Source organism: Sinohyriopsis cumingii, chromosome 8 (assembly GCF_028554795.1).
Source record: "Sinohyriopsis cumingii isolate HCF-2022 chromosome 8, ASM2855479v2, whole genome shotgun sequence".
Taxonomy (NCBI): Eukaryota; Metazoa; Mollusca; class Bivalvia; order Unionida; family Unionidae; genus Sinohyriopsis; species Sinohyriopsis cumingii.
In genome coordinates this window covers 107,506,978-107,524,532 of record NC_142968.1, presented here as the reverse complement: position 1 = coordinate 107,524,532, position 17,555 = coordinate 107,506,978, and the positions used below count along the sequence as shown (strand labels likewise).

The 17,555-nt window shown below is 34.5% G+C and overlaps 1 protein-coding gene across 1 annotated transcript; it reads left to right on the top strand.

The window, feature by feature from the left end:
* The first annotated feature begins 5,733 nt into the window (after positions 1–5,733).
* LOC149794331 (uncharacterized) lies at positions 5,734–17,327 on the top strand. The gene is made up of 6 exons (XM_089968484.1): positions 5,734–5,853; positions 11,006–11,209; positions 11,746–11,832; positions 14,773–14,889; positions 15,490–15,548; positions 16,985–17,327. The coding sequence occupies exons 2-6, from the start codon at positions 11,023–11,025 to the stop codon at positions 17,066–17,068; spliced, it is 534 nt and encodes a 177-aa protein (XP_089824610.1). The 5' UTR covers positions 5,734–5,853; positions 11,006–11,022; the 3' UTR covers positions 17,069–17,327.
* The last annotated feature ends 228 nt before the right edge of the window (positions 17,328–17,555 follow it).

The following is a 17,555-nucleotide window of genomic DNA, read 5'->3' as shown; positions in this document are numbered from 1 at the left end:
TTTCCGATACTGCTGCTGACTGGATGTTCTGACATAGCTGAAGCCAGTATTCATTGGCACACTGCCGTGCTAATCTCTGCACTTTGCTTCTGGTAGACCTGTATGCCTGTAGTGTCCTCTGGCAGGGGGATCGCTTGTATTGCAGGTGAGCACTGCGACGCTCTTCTATGGCTGGCATGAGTGTGGCAGAGTTAGCCTCAAACCAGTCATTGTTCTTTGATTGCTTCTTACCAAAGATCCGTGTGGCTGTGCTGTACACAGTCTCTCTGATGTGATCCCATTTTTCTTTGGCACTGCCGTTGGGGGGTTCTGAATCAAACGTCTTGGAAAGAGCATAGGTGAATTCCTCAGCCTTGTCTGGATATGATGTTTTGCTCACATCAATGCGTGGTTTACCCTTCTGACTTGAGCGGTGGATCTTCTTCGGCTGAAGCTTTATTTAGCAGCACACCAGCGAGTGGTCGGTGTCGCAGTCAGCACTGTGGAAGGTACGAGTAAGAAGCACACCCTTCATAGCTGACAGTCTTGTAATGATCAAGTCCAGCTGGTGCCAGTATTTAGACCGGAGATGCCTCCAAGACACTTTGTGCTGTGGCATTGTTTGAAAGAATGAATTGGTGATGCTGAGGTCGTGGTACGAGCACATCTCTAGAAGGCAATGTAATAATAATAATTATAATAATAAATAAATAAATAAATAAATAAATAAATATATATATATATATATATATATATATATATATATATATATATATATATATATATATATATATATATATATATATATATATATATATATATATATATATATAATAATAATAATAATAATAATAATCCAATGGCGAATAACAGTCCTTTCAAGTGCACAGGATACCAAAAGGGATCACGTGTGTACTGACAAATCATGAGGCATACCATTTATAGTTGCAGTGTTACTCGTAAGAGGCACGATGCTCATTGTGCTATTCATTATTTTAAATTAAGATAGAAAATATTGTAAACACATATCGCTGCTTTCTACTTACGTCCTTCACATGCAAGGCAGATACAGGCTAATGGACATTGAATAATAGGTGTCTTGGACGGTTTTCAGACCAATATATGCAACCTTTATAAATAGATGTGATATCCACCCAAATCATATTAACTTTGCTATGAAAATAATTAAATGTTTGTATTACATATCATTTATGAGAAGTGCTAGAATCAAGAATTTCCAAAGAACCAGGAGTCAGTCAATCACTTGCATCAGCATGAACTGAGGTTGGTGTACTTTTGATTGTTTTTAAAGATTTTGCTTTAGTTCCGATGCTTCCTCATACGTGTCATTCTATTATTTTTTATCTGATTACACATATAAATAAATTTGTTTGAAACGAGTTGTATTGTAAGTTGAGTCGAATACTTTACTTTTCCATCATTAGCAAATCCCAAAATGATCTTAGTTACTAACTGGGTTTTATGTGATTTATTTCAAATGAACACAAATGTAACATTACTACAAATACTAACTTACTTTGAACAAATGCACATCCCTCATGTGATATAGCGTTGACATACACTGGGATGTCTCATACGTTAATCCTTTACGTTCTACAACATCATTATAACATTTGTGACCTTATGAGTTTATACTGAACTTTCGATTCAAAATTATTGGTTTACGAACATCATTAAAAAGGAAAAGGTACAGAAGTACACGTAGATTATTACGACTCTGTGGTCTTAAATAAGTAATAGAAAACAGTGAGAACCAACAAGTTTTGTAAAATTCAGCGAACAATTTATTTCTCTAGAATACAAAGTAAAAATGTAATAAAAAAAACTTACGGTGTTGCGAATTAAATTCCAAATAGTCTTATAATTACAGACACAAGTCCTAATAATTAAAGTTCAGAATTAACTTTACCGGAAATCCAAATTAAATCCAACGCTGAGGGGGCTCTTAACTTTTCATTTCTGCTTTAAACTTGAAGTCCAGTGAATAAATCATCAGACGCTGATATCGACACTATTTATCTTATTTAGGATAAGACTGTGATAATCTGCACATAACTGAAAGGCATACAATTTAATTCGTGCTGAAAATGAGCAGATCAATGAAAGAATAAAGATTTGTTAACTCTTTTATTAACGTTAATCCTTAGCAAAGTGTTAGCTATAAATTATATGAACTCTGTTTCGTCGTACAGAGCTTAAGATTACTCTCTAACGCTGCCAATTATTGCCAGTCACGTGACTATTGCGCAAATGCATGTCGTATAATATAGTAACATCTCTACCAGGAATAAAGCACATTTTACAAGACTACAAGACATAAATCCAAAATGAAAAGAACAATAACTATCTTGTATTTTTACTGAAAGTAATTATTCTCATTTAAAGGGCTGTTGTTAAATGTCATTAATGTATTGATCACATGTACACTCAATAGTACGGTATTAGTGTTTCTTACAACGACACACACAAGTATATGTTATGAGCATCATCACCTTATGATAGACAGACAGGCATCAAAGTTATTGCTTCAACTCATGTTCACACTTGCCAAGCTGGAGGGTGGGGCAGGGCATTCAGTAAATCTGGCAAGAACAAAATTTGGGAGTCTGAAGTTGGGCCAGCTACTGAATATCAACAAAGGTACTCGCAGTTTATTGTAACATTAATATATATTTTGTGGTAATTGAAATAAAATAAAATTGCGAAGCTTACCATGACTGATAATTTTCCCTTAAATACAATGTCTTTGATGTTCTATACATTATTATTAGCAGAAGCTGGTTATAAAGGCAGGTAAGCACAATACTGGCTGTATGGTTTCAATAAACAAAGTTTTGAATATAGAAATGATTTCGACACTTTCTCCTGTGTAATGAGTAATTACTTGTTGATTTTGAGTACCGATAATCCTTCATCACTTACTGAGAGAGTAAATATAGAAATGCAAAAGTATTTTAGAAAGTAATCTGCATTTACACGAAAAATTACTATGTTTTCATTTCTAGATTTAAATAAAAATGAAAATTGTTAAAACAATGTTATACAAAATATTTTATGCATATGACGATTTTTTTCAGCAGTTTCAGATTTACTTATGAAAAAAAAAGTATTTTCAGATCTTATACAGAAAAACCACCAGATACCCTAAGACCCATCATTTCAGTCAGGTTGTCAGAAGTTGCGAAATGAGGTTTTGGTAATGCATTGTATCTATCATACATCCATCAACATTTGCTTCTTACTGCTGTGCAGAACGTGTTTTGGATCCGATTTTGATCGAACTTGGAATGCACACTAATGAGGTGACCTTATTACTGAGGTGAGCCTTAGCAGGCCCATGTAGATAGATAGTCTTTTCTTTAAATGAATACTGCACATAAGAATTGAATCCATTTTTAATTTGTTGCAGATCTACTAAATAAGGATACGGTCGAAATATGTTTTGTTGTATTGTCGTGTAAATCAACATGTATGGTGGGAGGAACAGTTAACTTCCCATAACAATCTAGCATAACTTGTTGCTAATTATCATCTAACTTCCCACCGTATTTTATGTAAAACTGCCCGCATCATATTAAGGAGTCGTTTCGATTGAATGCTTGCCATGGTATTGATTGTTAAGAACCTGCTTGCAGTTGTACAAATATATAACACAGTTATTAATTCCAGTGTATATGAGATTCATACTTTGTTTCTGCATACTCAATGATATCTGGCGGTTAGGCAGCGCTAAACGTAATCCGACTTTACCTGCCGACACATCGAAGAGACAACTGAACAATTACAGACGCTTCCAATGTACAATTTATGTACCGTAGCCTCTCGTGTATAATCCTACCTGTAAACCGCACAACTCCAGAGCTGCCGTCGTATAATGCGCCGGCAGATCTGGTTTTGTGTAGTTTGATAGGATTAATCATAAGAACAAACAACATAGATCGTGATTTACAGGTGCGTTATGCCTCGTCAGAGCAGGATCTTTGTTGTTTGCAGCTAGAGTCGACTTATAAGCGAATCAAGAGGGTGCTTTACTGATAAGTTAATGCCCAAATACGTGAATTTTCTCTGTTGCTTCGTGTCGTGCATCTTGGGTCAATTTGGAAGGCGGCACACTTCCCGTATGTCATGCAGAGAATTCTGATTGGTGTTTGTTATTTACCCTCGACTGAAGAAGATTAATATTGTAATAAACATTAGGTATATGCTATTTGTATTTACGTGCACAGAGTTTGTAGATTTTAATGACTACATGTTTTTCATAGAGAATGGTGTTTAGAAGTTATTTCTCAAAACTTAGCAATAAGTCAATTATTAGACAAAGGTATAAAGAACCGCATTCATTAAACTTTATCGTAGCAGATTTAGTGTCGTAAAATGACCACTGTTTCTTTATATAACGAACAAAGTCGTTGGATATTCGCACGTATAAGAGTCAAGTAATCGCAAATGTGAATTAATCTGTATGTCAGATTTCCTTCTTAAAATTTCAAATGTTTAATGTCGGCAGCCACTATAATGCCACTAATGTTTTTGTATTAAAACGTACTAATTGATTAGTAAATCATTTGGACGTATACTTTAGAAGTTACACTAGTCTGGTGTTATATTTTAGTTTTGTGTGAAGTACACTAGTCTAAAAGTCCCCACACTACTAAATATACCAAAGGACATTCAGAGGTAAGGTAAACTCATTCAGATCTAAATATGCTATAGAAGTAATGTCGTATATTGGCCAAATGGAAAGCAGTACGTTACCTACCATCTTTAACAGAATGAAACCATATCAAAATCGTACAATATGGCAAAGAATTATATCTGAAAACTTTATCGATATCAATCTCAGAGTACCCTATGAGATCCCGGACTTTCCTGTACCATCTTTCCACCGTCGATCGACATTCAGTTTATTATTAGGTTCAAAATAACAAAACATTTATAACACAATATTCAGAACTTTTCAAATACACGCCGTATGATAATAGCTCTTGTAGTGTGTTAACCTCCACGTCAGCCGGGATGGTGTCATGAAACTACATCAGTGGATGGTAGAATCTATGGAAACTGCAATGGGTAGAGATGAATGAAGCCTTACATTTTAATTACTGATGAAACAGTGTAACAATTCTTACTATGTTATCAATTATATGCAGATAGTCTGTTTATTAACACTGGTCTTGGATAATCAGTTCTGGTTCACTCAATCGTACAATGGTACACTTAATGTGACATATAGTTTACGTTAAAATTATGCTTAACTAGTGCATGTGTTTGTGTTATTGCAGGCAAATCAACTTCTATATTATGTGTACGGTAATTATGACAGTAGTTTATTGTTGTACTTTTATTACGTGGTGTCCTCTCGACCTGTTTCATGATGTTGACCTATTGTTTACCACAAAGATTACTAACTGATAAAATCGACTATTTAATTTCCCTAAGCTATTGTTTGCTTTGAAAAGAAGAATAAAAAAAATACGTATGACGTACTTATGACACGAATAGACAAAACTAAAGATACAGTTTTTTCCATGTCGGCTCAGAATAGTTATTTTCCCCAATGCAGAACTAAGCACATATTTTGTAATTATTACACCCTTTGTATTCACATATTCTTTACAGTTGTTTAAATTCATACTTTAAAAAAAAATGAATTAGGTATTTGGCGTTAAATAAAAGATTTTGTGGAACTATCCGAAAAATCCCCACGTGATGTGCGCATCCGTGTCTGGGCCTAGATATATAATGTGCAGATGCGTCATTGGTGTATTTCTGACTGCTGATGTGGTAGTTTACTCTTTAGGTTTTTAAAAATGTCATGTGGGACATATGAATGGATTTAAAATGCAGTCACAGGCAAGTGGAATTTTTCGTTACATCTTAAATGTAGCATATGCTTTTGGATAGTACATGACACTTTTTAAAAGCCCTACTTATTAAACACACACACACACACACACACACACACACACACTGCTTCCATTCAAATTGTTTTGCAAATTTGACAGAAAAAGAGTAGTTAAATACACTCAATTCTACACAGAAATCTCATTAATTGAAAAAAATTAATTTACATTTTCATTTAATGCACGAAATTATTGATGGTTTGAACCTAAAATTTTAATTTAAGTATACAGTCTTTACAAAACGAAAATATTGTCTTTTTCTAACATGCGAATGAGGTTTTGAACACTCATTCGGATATTTGTAATAAGACATTTCGTAACAATGCTGCCTGTTTTCTTCTCTTCATTTTGTGCTTGAACAATCACAAGAATTTCAAATGAAAAGAGACATACAATTCATTATTCGTGACCAAGTGATGAAAAAGTCTCAACGATATTTTAACAAGATGTAATTCTAAATTTTTATGATGATCAAAACGGCTGCTGCTATCTTTGATATGTCTACCTTTTATGTTGCAAACGTTCATCAGTTTTATCCTCAGATGTACTAACAAAAATGGTTCCTCAGTAATATTAATAGACAAATTAAAAGCAACTACACATAAACTCACTCCTTCAAAATATTAAAAAGTAATTCCGCAGACTATAGCAACTTTGAAGCTGAAATGGTGTATGGATATATTTGGTATTTAATATGATTTACACCTTGGAATGTCTTCTCTTTGTGGCATTATTGCTGCTGCTTGGAACGAGATCAACGGGTGCAAGGTCAGAAGTTTGTTCTTCTATTTCTTTGACTTCTTTTAAGTTCGTTGGAGCCAGAATTCAGCTCTTTGTTGCAATTAGCGAACTCATTTGAAGATTAAATTCTATAGTCGTAGTTACTGTTCTTTAAATAGCTGTCTATACCTGTATTTTAACTATTACGAATACCTGGTTCATGGTACACACCACCCGGTTCCAATTGAAGTAACCAGGTAGGTACCATTATATATGTCTAATGAAACAGGGGTAAAATTTTCTCCGAATGTGAGGATAACTATAATGTTACGAATCTATGGTCATGAACCAAAAGCCATTAATCAGCGAAACCAAAAATAAAATTTAACAAACAATTTAATTATAAACATTATAAATGGAAATGTGAGAGAAACGTCAGTGTTATTAAGTGAATTCATAATATTAAGTGAATTCATAATAATCCCGAGACAGTTCTGATAAGTCCAAGATAATGAAAGGTCCAGTATAAATTTCAGAACCTGAAATACACTGGTCCACCAAGAATCGTAACTGTGCCAAGATGGTTTCGTCCTCACCTCCTTTGAATAATTTAAAACAGTTCCAAAATTGTATTCTAGTCCAATGAGCATTTTCTGTTTCAACTGAATAGTCCAAACAAAATGTTTTTCCTCAAAAATAATATCTACGCACAACATAAAACACGTCTGCAGAATTGATGTTGCAACAGGAACACCAAACGCTAGCTTTAGGTAACCACTACAATGTATAGATATGAATAAAAATTGCTAAATTAGACAAAATCATGTACCAGGAGTTACAAAAGCACGGATATACAAAACTCTCTAACTTCATAAAGAAATGAAAGATTTATACAGTAAAGCTTTATTTCTACACTAATCTAACACACAAAAGACAGCAATGATGAAATTGCACAGGAAGATGTATAATAAATGTAGAGTATTTATAACAAATAAAACAATATAGAACTCGTAGACACGTGAAGGTGCATCTACGATCACATTTTAGTTTATATTGATGTATTGAATGTCGATGCTGCATTCTTGCAGAGCAAACCTCATCTCAGCAATGTCTGATTATTCTTTTCATTGTGTTGAGGAAAGTTAAGAGGGATCACTGAATACGATAATCGGAGAAGGAGCTGAATTAATATACACTTCAAAGTATTGTAAAGCCAAAATTAGAGCCAAGCACTCCTTCTCGATAGTGGAATAATTTCTCTGGTGCGAATTTAACTGTTTAAAGACACTGCACACTCAATGATCCACATCACCTTTATCTTCTGAATTAAAACCCCACAACCCTTATATAACCTGTATCAACATACGTCATAAATGATTTCTTGAACTCTGGAGCAGAAAGACATGGTGCAATGTTAAGCATAACCGTAATGTTATCGAACACCTCAAAACGTTTGTCAGGACAATGAAATGAGGATTTGTGATCACACTTGTCAGACGTTTGATTTTTATAAGTAGTGCCAAATTGAAATTTGTAAGTACCTGCTTGAGATTGATTGGGTTTCCTACTAACAATCTGCTGAGAGGAAAACACATTGACAAATGAAACTGCGTCAAGGAATAGTCAACAGCCGAACGAGCAGCGTTTTCTAAAGTGTCTAATTTGTGTTTATCAATATAAATCTTGACGTCACTCTCCACGCAGTTCTCGAACTCTACAAGTAATATGCACTAAGTTTGTCATACTCCTTATCAATCCTTATAGATGTAAACCACCTGTTAAATATTTTTTTAATCCCTAGCACACTCTATATGGGTTTGGCTATTTTTCTTTTGGAATTCCTACACCGCTGTCTATATGCCTCAGTTGCCAAGCACAACCCTTCAATATACATTCTTTGATCAATTGATATTCAGCACTTGCATGTACCAGTAGTGAAATATACACTTAGTGCTTTGCCAAAAAGTACACTTTGTAATTACAAGGTCAAGTGCTCACTTTGGCATTTAACTTTCTATTTTATTATTTCAACTGAACGTTCGTAAGGTGAATGTTCTTTGCATGCCAGTTACAATTCTTTAAATTTCAATTGCATTTTCATTTTTCGTTCTTCTTTTTGAATTTGCAATTTCATTTTCAGATCGTTTTCTTTCCTTTGCATCTGCATTTGCATTTATCGCTCTTCCCGTTCTCTTTCTCTTTCCTCCTTTCACATTCTCTCTTTCCTCGTGCTGAATTGGTATTTCTATGTTTTTGTTTCATGTTTTTGACTCTTCCTTTGTCTCTTTGTTATTCCTGCAATTTCATCTCTCTTTTTTTTTGTTTTGATTCTCACGTTTGTTTTATAGCTCTATATTTCCGTCTTGCATTTAATTTTGATTTCTTTAATTTCAGAACTAGATGGATACGTACCATTTAATTCTAAAGCATTTGCAGCCAAACTTTCCTTTTACATTAACACCTGACCAAGCTATTTTTAATCTCTTGTTCTAACAAAGGAGAGGTTATGTCAGAAAGAGAATAGCTTTTGGCAAGCTCCAACAACTCGTCTTATTTCAAACACTCAAACCCTTCCTAGGTCAGATTGGAAACAAAACTCCCCACCTTAATGACATTGCCAAAGCTTGTTGCTTTCACTATGTAAAATCAAAAGAGCAGGAATAAAGAAATATCGGAAATAAAATGAAATTTAGCTTCAAAATAATCTTAATATCTCGGGAATAGTTCTGATGTTCGTATGACGGACGAGTCCCCAATTTCTAAAATCACTCTATGGTGATAAATTGAATAACACAAGTAAAGAAATTAAACCAACAAGTTTGTTTAAACTTAACAATTTAATTCATTATCAAAATTATAAATACAGCCTTATGAAGTGACTAAAAATTATCGTGACAAAGTTATATTGAAGTCCAAAAGAATGAAAAGTTTCGTATAAATTTCAGAACTGGAAATGAACTGGTCCGCCAACAATCGTGACGTAGTCAAAATGGCGTCCTCCAGAACTCCTTTGAATAATTCACAATAGTTCCGAAATAATTCTAGTCCAATGAGCACTTTATAATTCTACTGAATAATCCAAACAAACATACAACACTTCTGCAGATGATGTTACAACAGGAACACTAGAAATAAGAATGACACGAATATATTAATGAACTCTGTTCTCTTTTCTGCTTACATACACCAACAGGAGTCTATTAAAAATATTTCGCAAAATACACCACGTGACAAACCTTACTACGAAATCTAATATTTCAAAATACATATTCATGTGACCTAACTCATCATATGGGAGTTACCTTCTTCAATGATACAACCTGACTGCTGCATCCAGTGGGAAAAAGACCAAATCTCGTAAACATATTTACAAAAAATGTATTATTAGTAACATCCGTGACGTACGTAAGCATTAAATGTATATACTTGATGAGCTTTACGCTCTTTTATATCTTCTGATAGACCCTACGCACATATGCCAAACCCAGCTATGGGTAATCACAACAATTTATAGTCATAAATAAAAATACTAAAAAGTAGTCAAAACATCTACCAGGAGTTTAAAATAAAACCACGGACGTACATAACACTAACCATGCCTTGAATCTTAACTCACTGAGAGTGTCTTTGTCTAGAGAGGTAATACTTTAAATACAAGATTTCAACGGCAAAGTACTTGGCGTCTCCCACTGTCGTGTTTGGTGTCACTTTGCACACCAGCTTCATCTGAAAACTCACTGTAAAACATTCTGTCCGAAATATTGTTGTCAGCCTCGACTAACTCAAATATTTCGGCCGTAGACATTGAGATGTCCATAAACTGCTCGTTGTTTACTCCTCCATTATTCCCAGCGCGGACATTTTTACCCAATATAACTGCATTTCTTAAAATTACAAACTTGTATTGACACTTTTGAATAGTTTGAAAGGTAAAGCGATAAATCATTTCCAATTTTATAAGTGATCTATTATTTATTATTTCAAGTTCTAAAAGTACTTCCATGCTGGATGTACGATACTGAATCTTAGACTGCGCATTTGTATCGAACGCCATATCAGCCATGTAAGATTAAATGGGTAGGTAAAAAAGGACTGTACAGCTCTAACTTTAGAAAAATTGAGTATGACATTAAAGTATCTTCCTTTCAAGTACGGAAGGTAATTTTGTTTTTTAATCAAGCATTTTGTTTTAACCTGTCTTTCATTTTCTGTTTGTCCATCGCTGTCTCTTTAGTGATGTCAATCTATGGTCTTTGGAATAGATCAATATAGATTGGACCTTTTAAGAATACCTTTAGGGTTACTTTTGTGCTAGATTGGACAAATAAGAATAAATTCATTTATAGATGATGGCGGTGATATTATTATTATTATTATTGCAGACTTGAAAACTCGAAATATGAATCTTATTGTACTTTTCCTGGTCAGCCAGACACTCTCGGCATCTTTGTGTAAAGCTGAATCGCTTCTTGATTTCTTGGAGCGACCCTGGTTGGAATTGGATAGTTCAGGATCTTCACATAAGCTGAAAGGCTCAGATAGTCCAGGATCGCCAAATCAGTTGAGGGGTTATATGAAAAATTGCGGCAAGGAAACCATCTCTCTCTCTCTCTCAATATGACTGTACAAGTAGATAAATGTTTTAGTTATTTAAACAACATTAGCATCCATAGGTTGGCTATTATGTTTTTCGGTGATATGTATCAATGGGTAGGTGAGGTTGGCTGGTTTAGTCGTGAAGTTAAAGGGTAACTTGGCGAATATACACACACAAACATTAACTGTGAGCTTGACTCATATTTTACAACCAAAAGTCGACAATCTGTGTGAAAATGGTTATCTTTATGATTTATGCCGTGTTTAATTTGAAATCAGATCATTCAATATCGTATATTTCAGCATGTCATCGATATGATGTCTATAGTAACAAGGATGTACAAATAGGTTTAAACAATATATAATTCTGATTCTATATTTAGATTCAGAGGGGCTGAGATGGTTTCGCAGCGTAGATATCCATACATTTTTTAATTGTACTTGAAATAAACAGGTCGCAGTATTCTCTCTCTCTCTCTCTCTCTCTCTCTCTCTGGGTAAAACTAATTCGAATTTTTACTTTTAGATCCCAACTCGCTCTACAACATTTCCTGGGAGCCTAGAGACATTGATCCACATGGGTCATTGACATTTTTCATAAACTACACAGCACGTATGTGTTTCTCCTATTATTTTCTATTACTGCTATTTTTTTCTTATTATTTATTGTTTAATTATTTTTCAAGATGCTGTACTTGTTTTTCTTGTATATCCTCTTGTAATAATAATAATAATAATAATAATAATAATATGTATGTATGTATGCATGCATGTATGTATGTATGTATGTATGTATGTATCTATGTATGTATGTATGTGTATGCATGCATGTATTATTATCATTATTATTATTATTATTATTAGTAGTAGTAGTAGTAGTAGTAGTATTACACAACCCATTATTAATATTATTATTTAAAAATAAATAAATAAATCATCCCTCACTTCACTGTATACCCTGCAGTAGGGAAGCATTTTCCGTATGCGATGAGCAAATGCTGTCTGGGCTTTCCTGTACGTATAATCTTCTAGTTACTATTGAGAAGATAGATACAGAGTGTTTGAAAAGGATGTTAATTTAGAATGTAGTTATCTTCTCATTCTTTATCACGATAGGGTAGAACATATGTCAAAGTACACTTAAAATAATGTCAAACATAATATGACAAGATTTAAAACTTTACATTTTGTCTTTTTAGATGCATTTGTAGTTCAGATAAATGAAATAATGAAAGCTGTTATGTTTTAAGTTCAAAATACATTCTTACTTTATTCGCTTTATGCTTCAAAGGTAGAAAGTGATCATTTTCACAAGGATTCTTGGCAATTGCACGTGATAGCTTTGAATATAGGTTGGATGGTTAGGGATGGCTGATGTAGGTTCAGGTTCTGGATGAGAATAACAGTGCAACATTATAATTGCGTTGTTTATTTGTTTAAAATAACATGAAGTGGTACATATTTTACCCACTATAATAACACCACCTAATGTATCATTATTCTTTAAAATCTGTCTATGTTTTGTGTTTAAATTTTACTTTTATCCCAGTGATAAAACGATGATTTGAAAATGAAAATAAATCAGTGTAGATTACAATAAAGTAAAATATAAAGATCAGAAAGAAAGACACTTTAGTCTCACGGGGTAGAAGTCAGTACATTATATACAGAATGTGTTTGTCAGTGGACACTGACATGCTAATAACTCTGGTCAGTGTCCATCCTTTACTAGGTATGATTGAGTTAGAAATGTGTGTCTAATGTATGTATGTATGTATGTATGTATGACTAACTTTATCTCCTCTTCAGAAGAGATTTCATTCAGTTAATTTTTCGTTAATACAAAAAAGGTATATAAAATCGAAAATCTGCAAATTGTCATAGGTACAAAAATGGAAGAAAAGTCAACGAAATGTTTTTCATTCAATATGGTTTTACTGTTATTAACAATCGCCACTTAAGGCTATCTAATCGGACCCAAATTCGGTACTTTATCGATAAATCATCAATATTTAATTTTGTTTTGATAAGGACATGTAGAAAAGGGCTCAGACGAGAGTGAAACTTAGTTACGCTGACTTGCCGGCACTGTTCACCACATCATACTAGTACCACGCGTTCATTTTATGTTATATCAGATGAGTTTAACCTCAGATAACAATATATTTCCTTAATAGATTTGAAGCTGAATTTTCATTCGCAGACCTATCTTTGAGCAGAGTGGAAGTAATGACGCAGTTTATAGCCTTTGCTTCTTCGATGAAAAATACCTCTTGCTGTTATTATTTCTTTTTTGTTTTCGTGGGGCTCCGAGTGGCCGAGTGATCTAACTCTACGGTACGGATCACTACCATCTCACCTCTGTCTGAGCGGTATCGAGTCTAGGATTCGGCCAATGTGGTTACGTGAGAAAGCTTGCCAGTAGCTTCTCTTGGGTCGGTGGTTCTTTCCGAGTGTTTTCAAGGATTCTTCCGCCACCATTAATACTGGCCGCCATACTATACCTAACGTGTGCTGAAAAATGGCGTTAAACCTTACAACAACAGCAAGAACTTTTTGTTTTCCGTAGATGGAGGTCGTTTGAGAAAAACAATATGTGAGATCTGCAGAAAACAATAGTTCCTGATACTCATGCTTGGGTTTCAAGCATTTGTTGCCTCTGTCAATTTACTATGGATATATACAAGCATGTATGCAAAATAAACCATATCAGAAAAATGAGTTCTTCTAATAATTGATTTCTCTCTCTCTCTCTCTCTGTCTGTCTGTACGTGTGTGAATGTGTGTGTGTGTTGTGTGATGTGATTAGGATTTTTAACGTAGCTTTAACAATTTTTCAGTCATATCGCTAAGATGTCTGCAATGTTTCAGTTTATAGTGATGTCTAGCACTGGGCATCATGCCGCATACATGTAGCATAATGTCCCACCCAGTCACTTTATCCTGACACCAGGCCGACCAGTCCTAACACTAACCTCTTAATGCTGAGTGTGTATGTATGTATGTATGTATGTATGTTGTTTTGTTGTTTTAGGGTTTAACGCCATTTGTCAGCACACGATAGGCTATACATGACTGCCAGTATTAATGGTGGAGGAAGAACCCGTGGAAACCCCGGAAAGAACCACCGACCCACGAGAAGCTACTGGCAAACTTTCTCACATACCCACATTAGCCGAATCCGCGACTCGAACCTACGCAGACAGAGGTGAGATGGCAGTGATCCGTAACGAAGAGCGCTTTAGACCACTTTGCCACTCGGGGTTCACTGTATGTATGTATGTATGTATGTATGTATGTAAGGATAAGCAAAAGCGTACTTTGGAGCTATGTCATCGTCTCCCGTAGACGGACGGATGCCAAGATGTATGTATGTATGTATGTATGTATGTATGTATGCATGTTTTGAAACGATTCTGTGATGTTAAACTAAGTAACAGAAAAAGGCAAAACCAAGTTTTGTAAAAGTTAGCAAATAATTTAAATTTCGTCTGTATAACTAACAAAACTCGCTGACACTCTTTTTTTCACTTAATTACCATTATTTTATCAGCTGCAGACGTTGATGGGGGAGAGTACTCTGTGCATATAAAGTACAGTTTTATCCATGTCAGCAAGACGACAAAAATACCGTGTGACGAAAAACCATTTTGGTGCCTAATCAAGAAAGGTAAGGCTATAATTTTGTGCTTGCGTGAATCCCGATATATATTAAATATCCCCCACAGTTTCTAGATAAAACTATCGACCTTTGGTGATAATATACAAGGTGGACTAATCCAACAACAAACATCACGGGCCCTTATCATCTGTCGCCTAATGATCTGATTGATTATGCTCTACAATGTACGCATTGATTCATCAGTAACATGGACTATTATATCCTATTCTGCCGTCTCATAATAAGCTTGTCAGTTAGTGTCTACGCTGTTTGCCTGGATTAATTCGCAGACTAGAAAACGTTGGCCCTGACCTGACAGCATATTAGTAGTAAGATTAAAGTTCAACAAGAAGGAATTTTTATTGACAGGAAACTCAGCGTATAGTTTGAAGTGGTACAGAAAGAAAAGGAGCTTTTCCAGAAAATCAAAAGTTAAAGCAAAGCTAGATCAGGTACCAATCTTATGACTGGAAGATAACATAAATAGCGTATACCAACGTTTAAGAAATTGCGAATGATTCGTTACTATTAGCATTCTTATTCGCGTAAGTAAACTTTAAGCTGTTTCATCAACGATAATATTTCATGTAATATAATTTATTCTTGTAGGTTTCAATTTTATAAGGGAACTCCCAATCAAGAATATCATCGATTTAAAAGATTTCAAGGTGAGTTGAGATCGAAATATGAATATGGACATAGATTAAGGCGCGAATAAATTACATGGCTTACAAGGATATCGTAGTTTGAGAGGTTTTATACTCAACTCAGTAGGGGTCATAATGACAATAGAAAATATTGAAAGCTGTGAACAGCAGGGAAAGAAACGTACCAGCGACTGTGTATCTTGGGATAAATAACGTTTCTGTAGAATGATAAATTAAAATTAGGCACCAGCCATTTTAGAGACAGTGTGAGCACTTGTGTTCTCCGTGGAAACAGGATTTTCCCCCTTTCAATGATATACCTTTTAACCAGATAAAGTGGGACTTATGTTTATCCAGGAGAAGCACATACATTTGTTATAGGAGCAGGAGTCATATTTTGTCTATACAATACATTATTGCCATCCTTGGAGACAATGTTTGATGCCCAAACATAAAGCAAAGAGAATTCTTGATGTCTAGACATATAATAAAGACAACGATTGATGCCTAACTTATTATAAAGATTGCAGTTGCTGAGAACATTATAATGTATGCCTATTGTGACAACGAAAGTATTAACCATCCTCTTGACTTCCAAGAGACAGTTGGTATACAGTGGTCAACAGAAGCTCTTTCTGAAGAAAACAATAATATACCTTTACTACTCTAGAGCTTTTGTGGAATGTCGAGTGTTCCAGAGAAAAAATTACATCGTCGTTCGTTGTTGTTGGAGTTTATTGCGTCACATGTATAGCAGCGTTAGATTTTCAGATGCCCTGTCTTTTGAAGAAAATTAAAGAAAACAAGAAAAACAAAAATACTTTAAAGAGTGTTGTATCATAACCAAGATACCTTTCATTTTTCTGCTTTTCTACTTGTTTAAATGTTTCCATGTCTTGGCATAGTTTACATAGTTAACATTCGAACTTCCGTGTAAGCTTATCCCACTGAGGGACATGGAATGCTAGATAGGCTCAAGACAATTGTTGCTCTTTGGTTAGCATGCTGAACTCGAGACCAAATAGATGTAGGTTCGAATCCTGCCAACAGATCAGCTAAGGGTCAGCTACCGTAGTGTGTCCTTGGGCAAGGCACTCTATTGCAGTAATCACAATAATAAATAAACAGTGTATGTTGCTGTGTTGTGCTGTAAAACACCAAACTAAACCCTGCAAGTCTAAGGATCAGCTAGATAATTCAAATTATTTCCAGGTATCCAATAACTTACGCACGGATGTTTCATCCATTGATGTTATGAAATAAAATCCGTTATAGAAGAGAAGAATATGTGTATCATTCTTATAGAAAGCCAAAATGTCCTTCTTTGTACTCATTATTTTAAATTTAATTTAAATAATCAAACAATAATGTATCCTGTTGATTAGACTCATTATGATTGTATAATTGAAAGTGTGTAGATATTTTTATAAGTTTTACTGTATATTGTCTCTCTTCAGGGCGCTTACAAAGTGTGGGTGACAGCGGAAAACAAAAAGCATGAAAATCTGCTTTGCGGCACACTTGAAGCAAACTTACTCTAGTAACGTAAATGACCCAATTAAAATGTATATGTGAGCTTCATTAATTCACTAAATTCCAATATCTTCCAATATCATTTATTCAAAATAATTTGAAAAGAAATTGTAAAGCGTCTACCCATTGGATGGATCCCAGCCTTGCTACGGACTAAGAATCCTTGCCCACAGTCTAGATGCGATAATGGTCTGAATGTAAATAGGATATCAGTGAAACTTAATAAAATAATAGTATATGTTTTGTAATAAATACATTTTCTATTGATGACCTGAGTCTATTATCTTTTTCAAATAAAGATCTGACAGGTTTATTCTCAACGTGAAATAGAAATACTCGGGAGGAAAATCGTATTTGCTAATCATACTGCCAGCAATTATATTAAAAACTTGGAAGAAAGTTCAGACGTTATCAGAAGCTTTAGACATAGAAGAGACGACATGCATATAATTAAGTGGACTTATTTTGATGACTGAAATTTGAATGATACGCCTG

Coding starts and splice junctions, on each gene's coding strand:
- LOC149794331 (XM_089968484.1), top strand. CDS start 11,023: ATGAATCTTATTGTACTTTTCCTGGTCAGCCAGACACTCTCGGCATCT. Junction 11,833..14,772: donor TTTCATAAACTACACAGCAC/GTATGTGTTTCT, acceptor TTATTTTATCAG/CTGCAGACGTTGATGGGGGA. Junction 15,549..16,984: donor TCGATTTAAAAGATTTCAAG/GTGAGTTGAGAT, acceptor GTCTCTCTTCAG/GGCGCTTACAAAGTGTGGGT.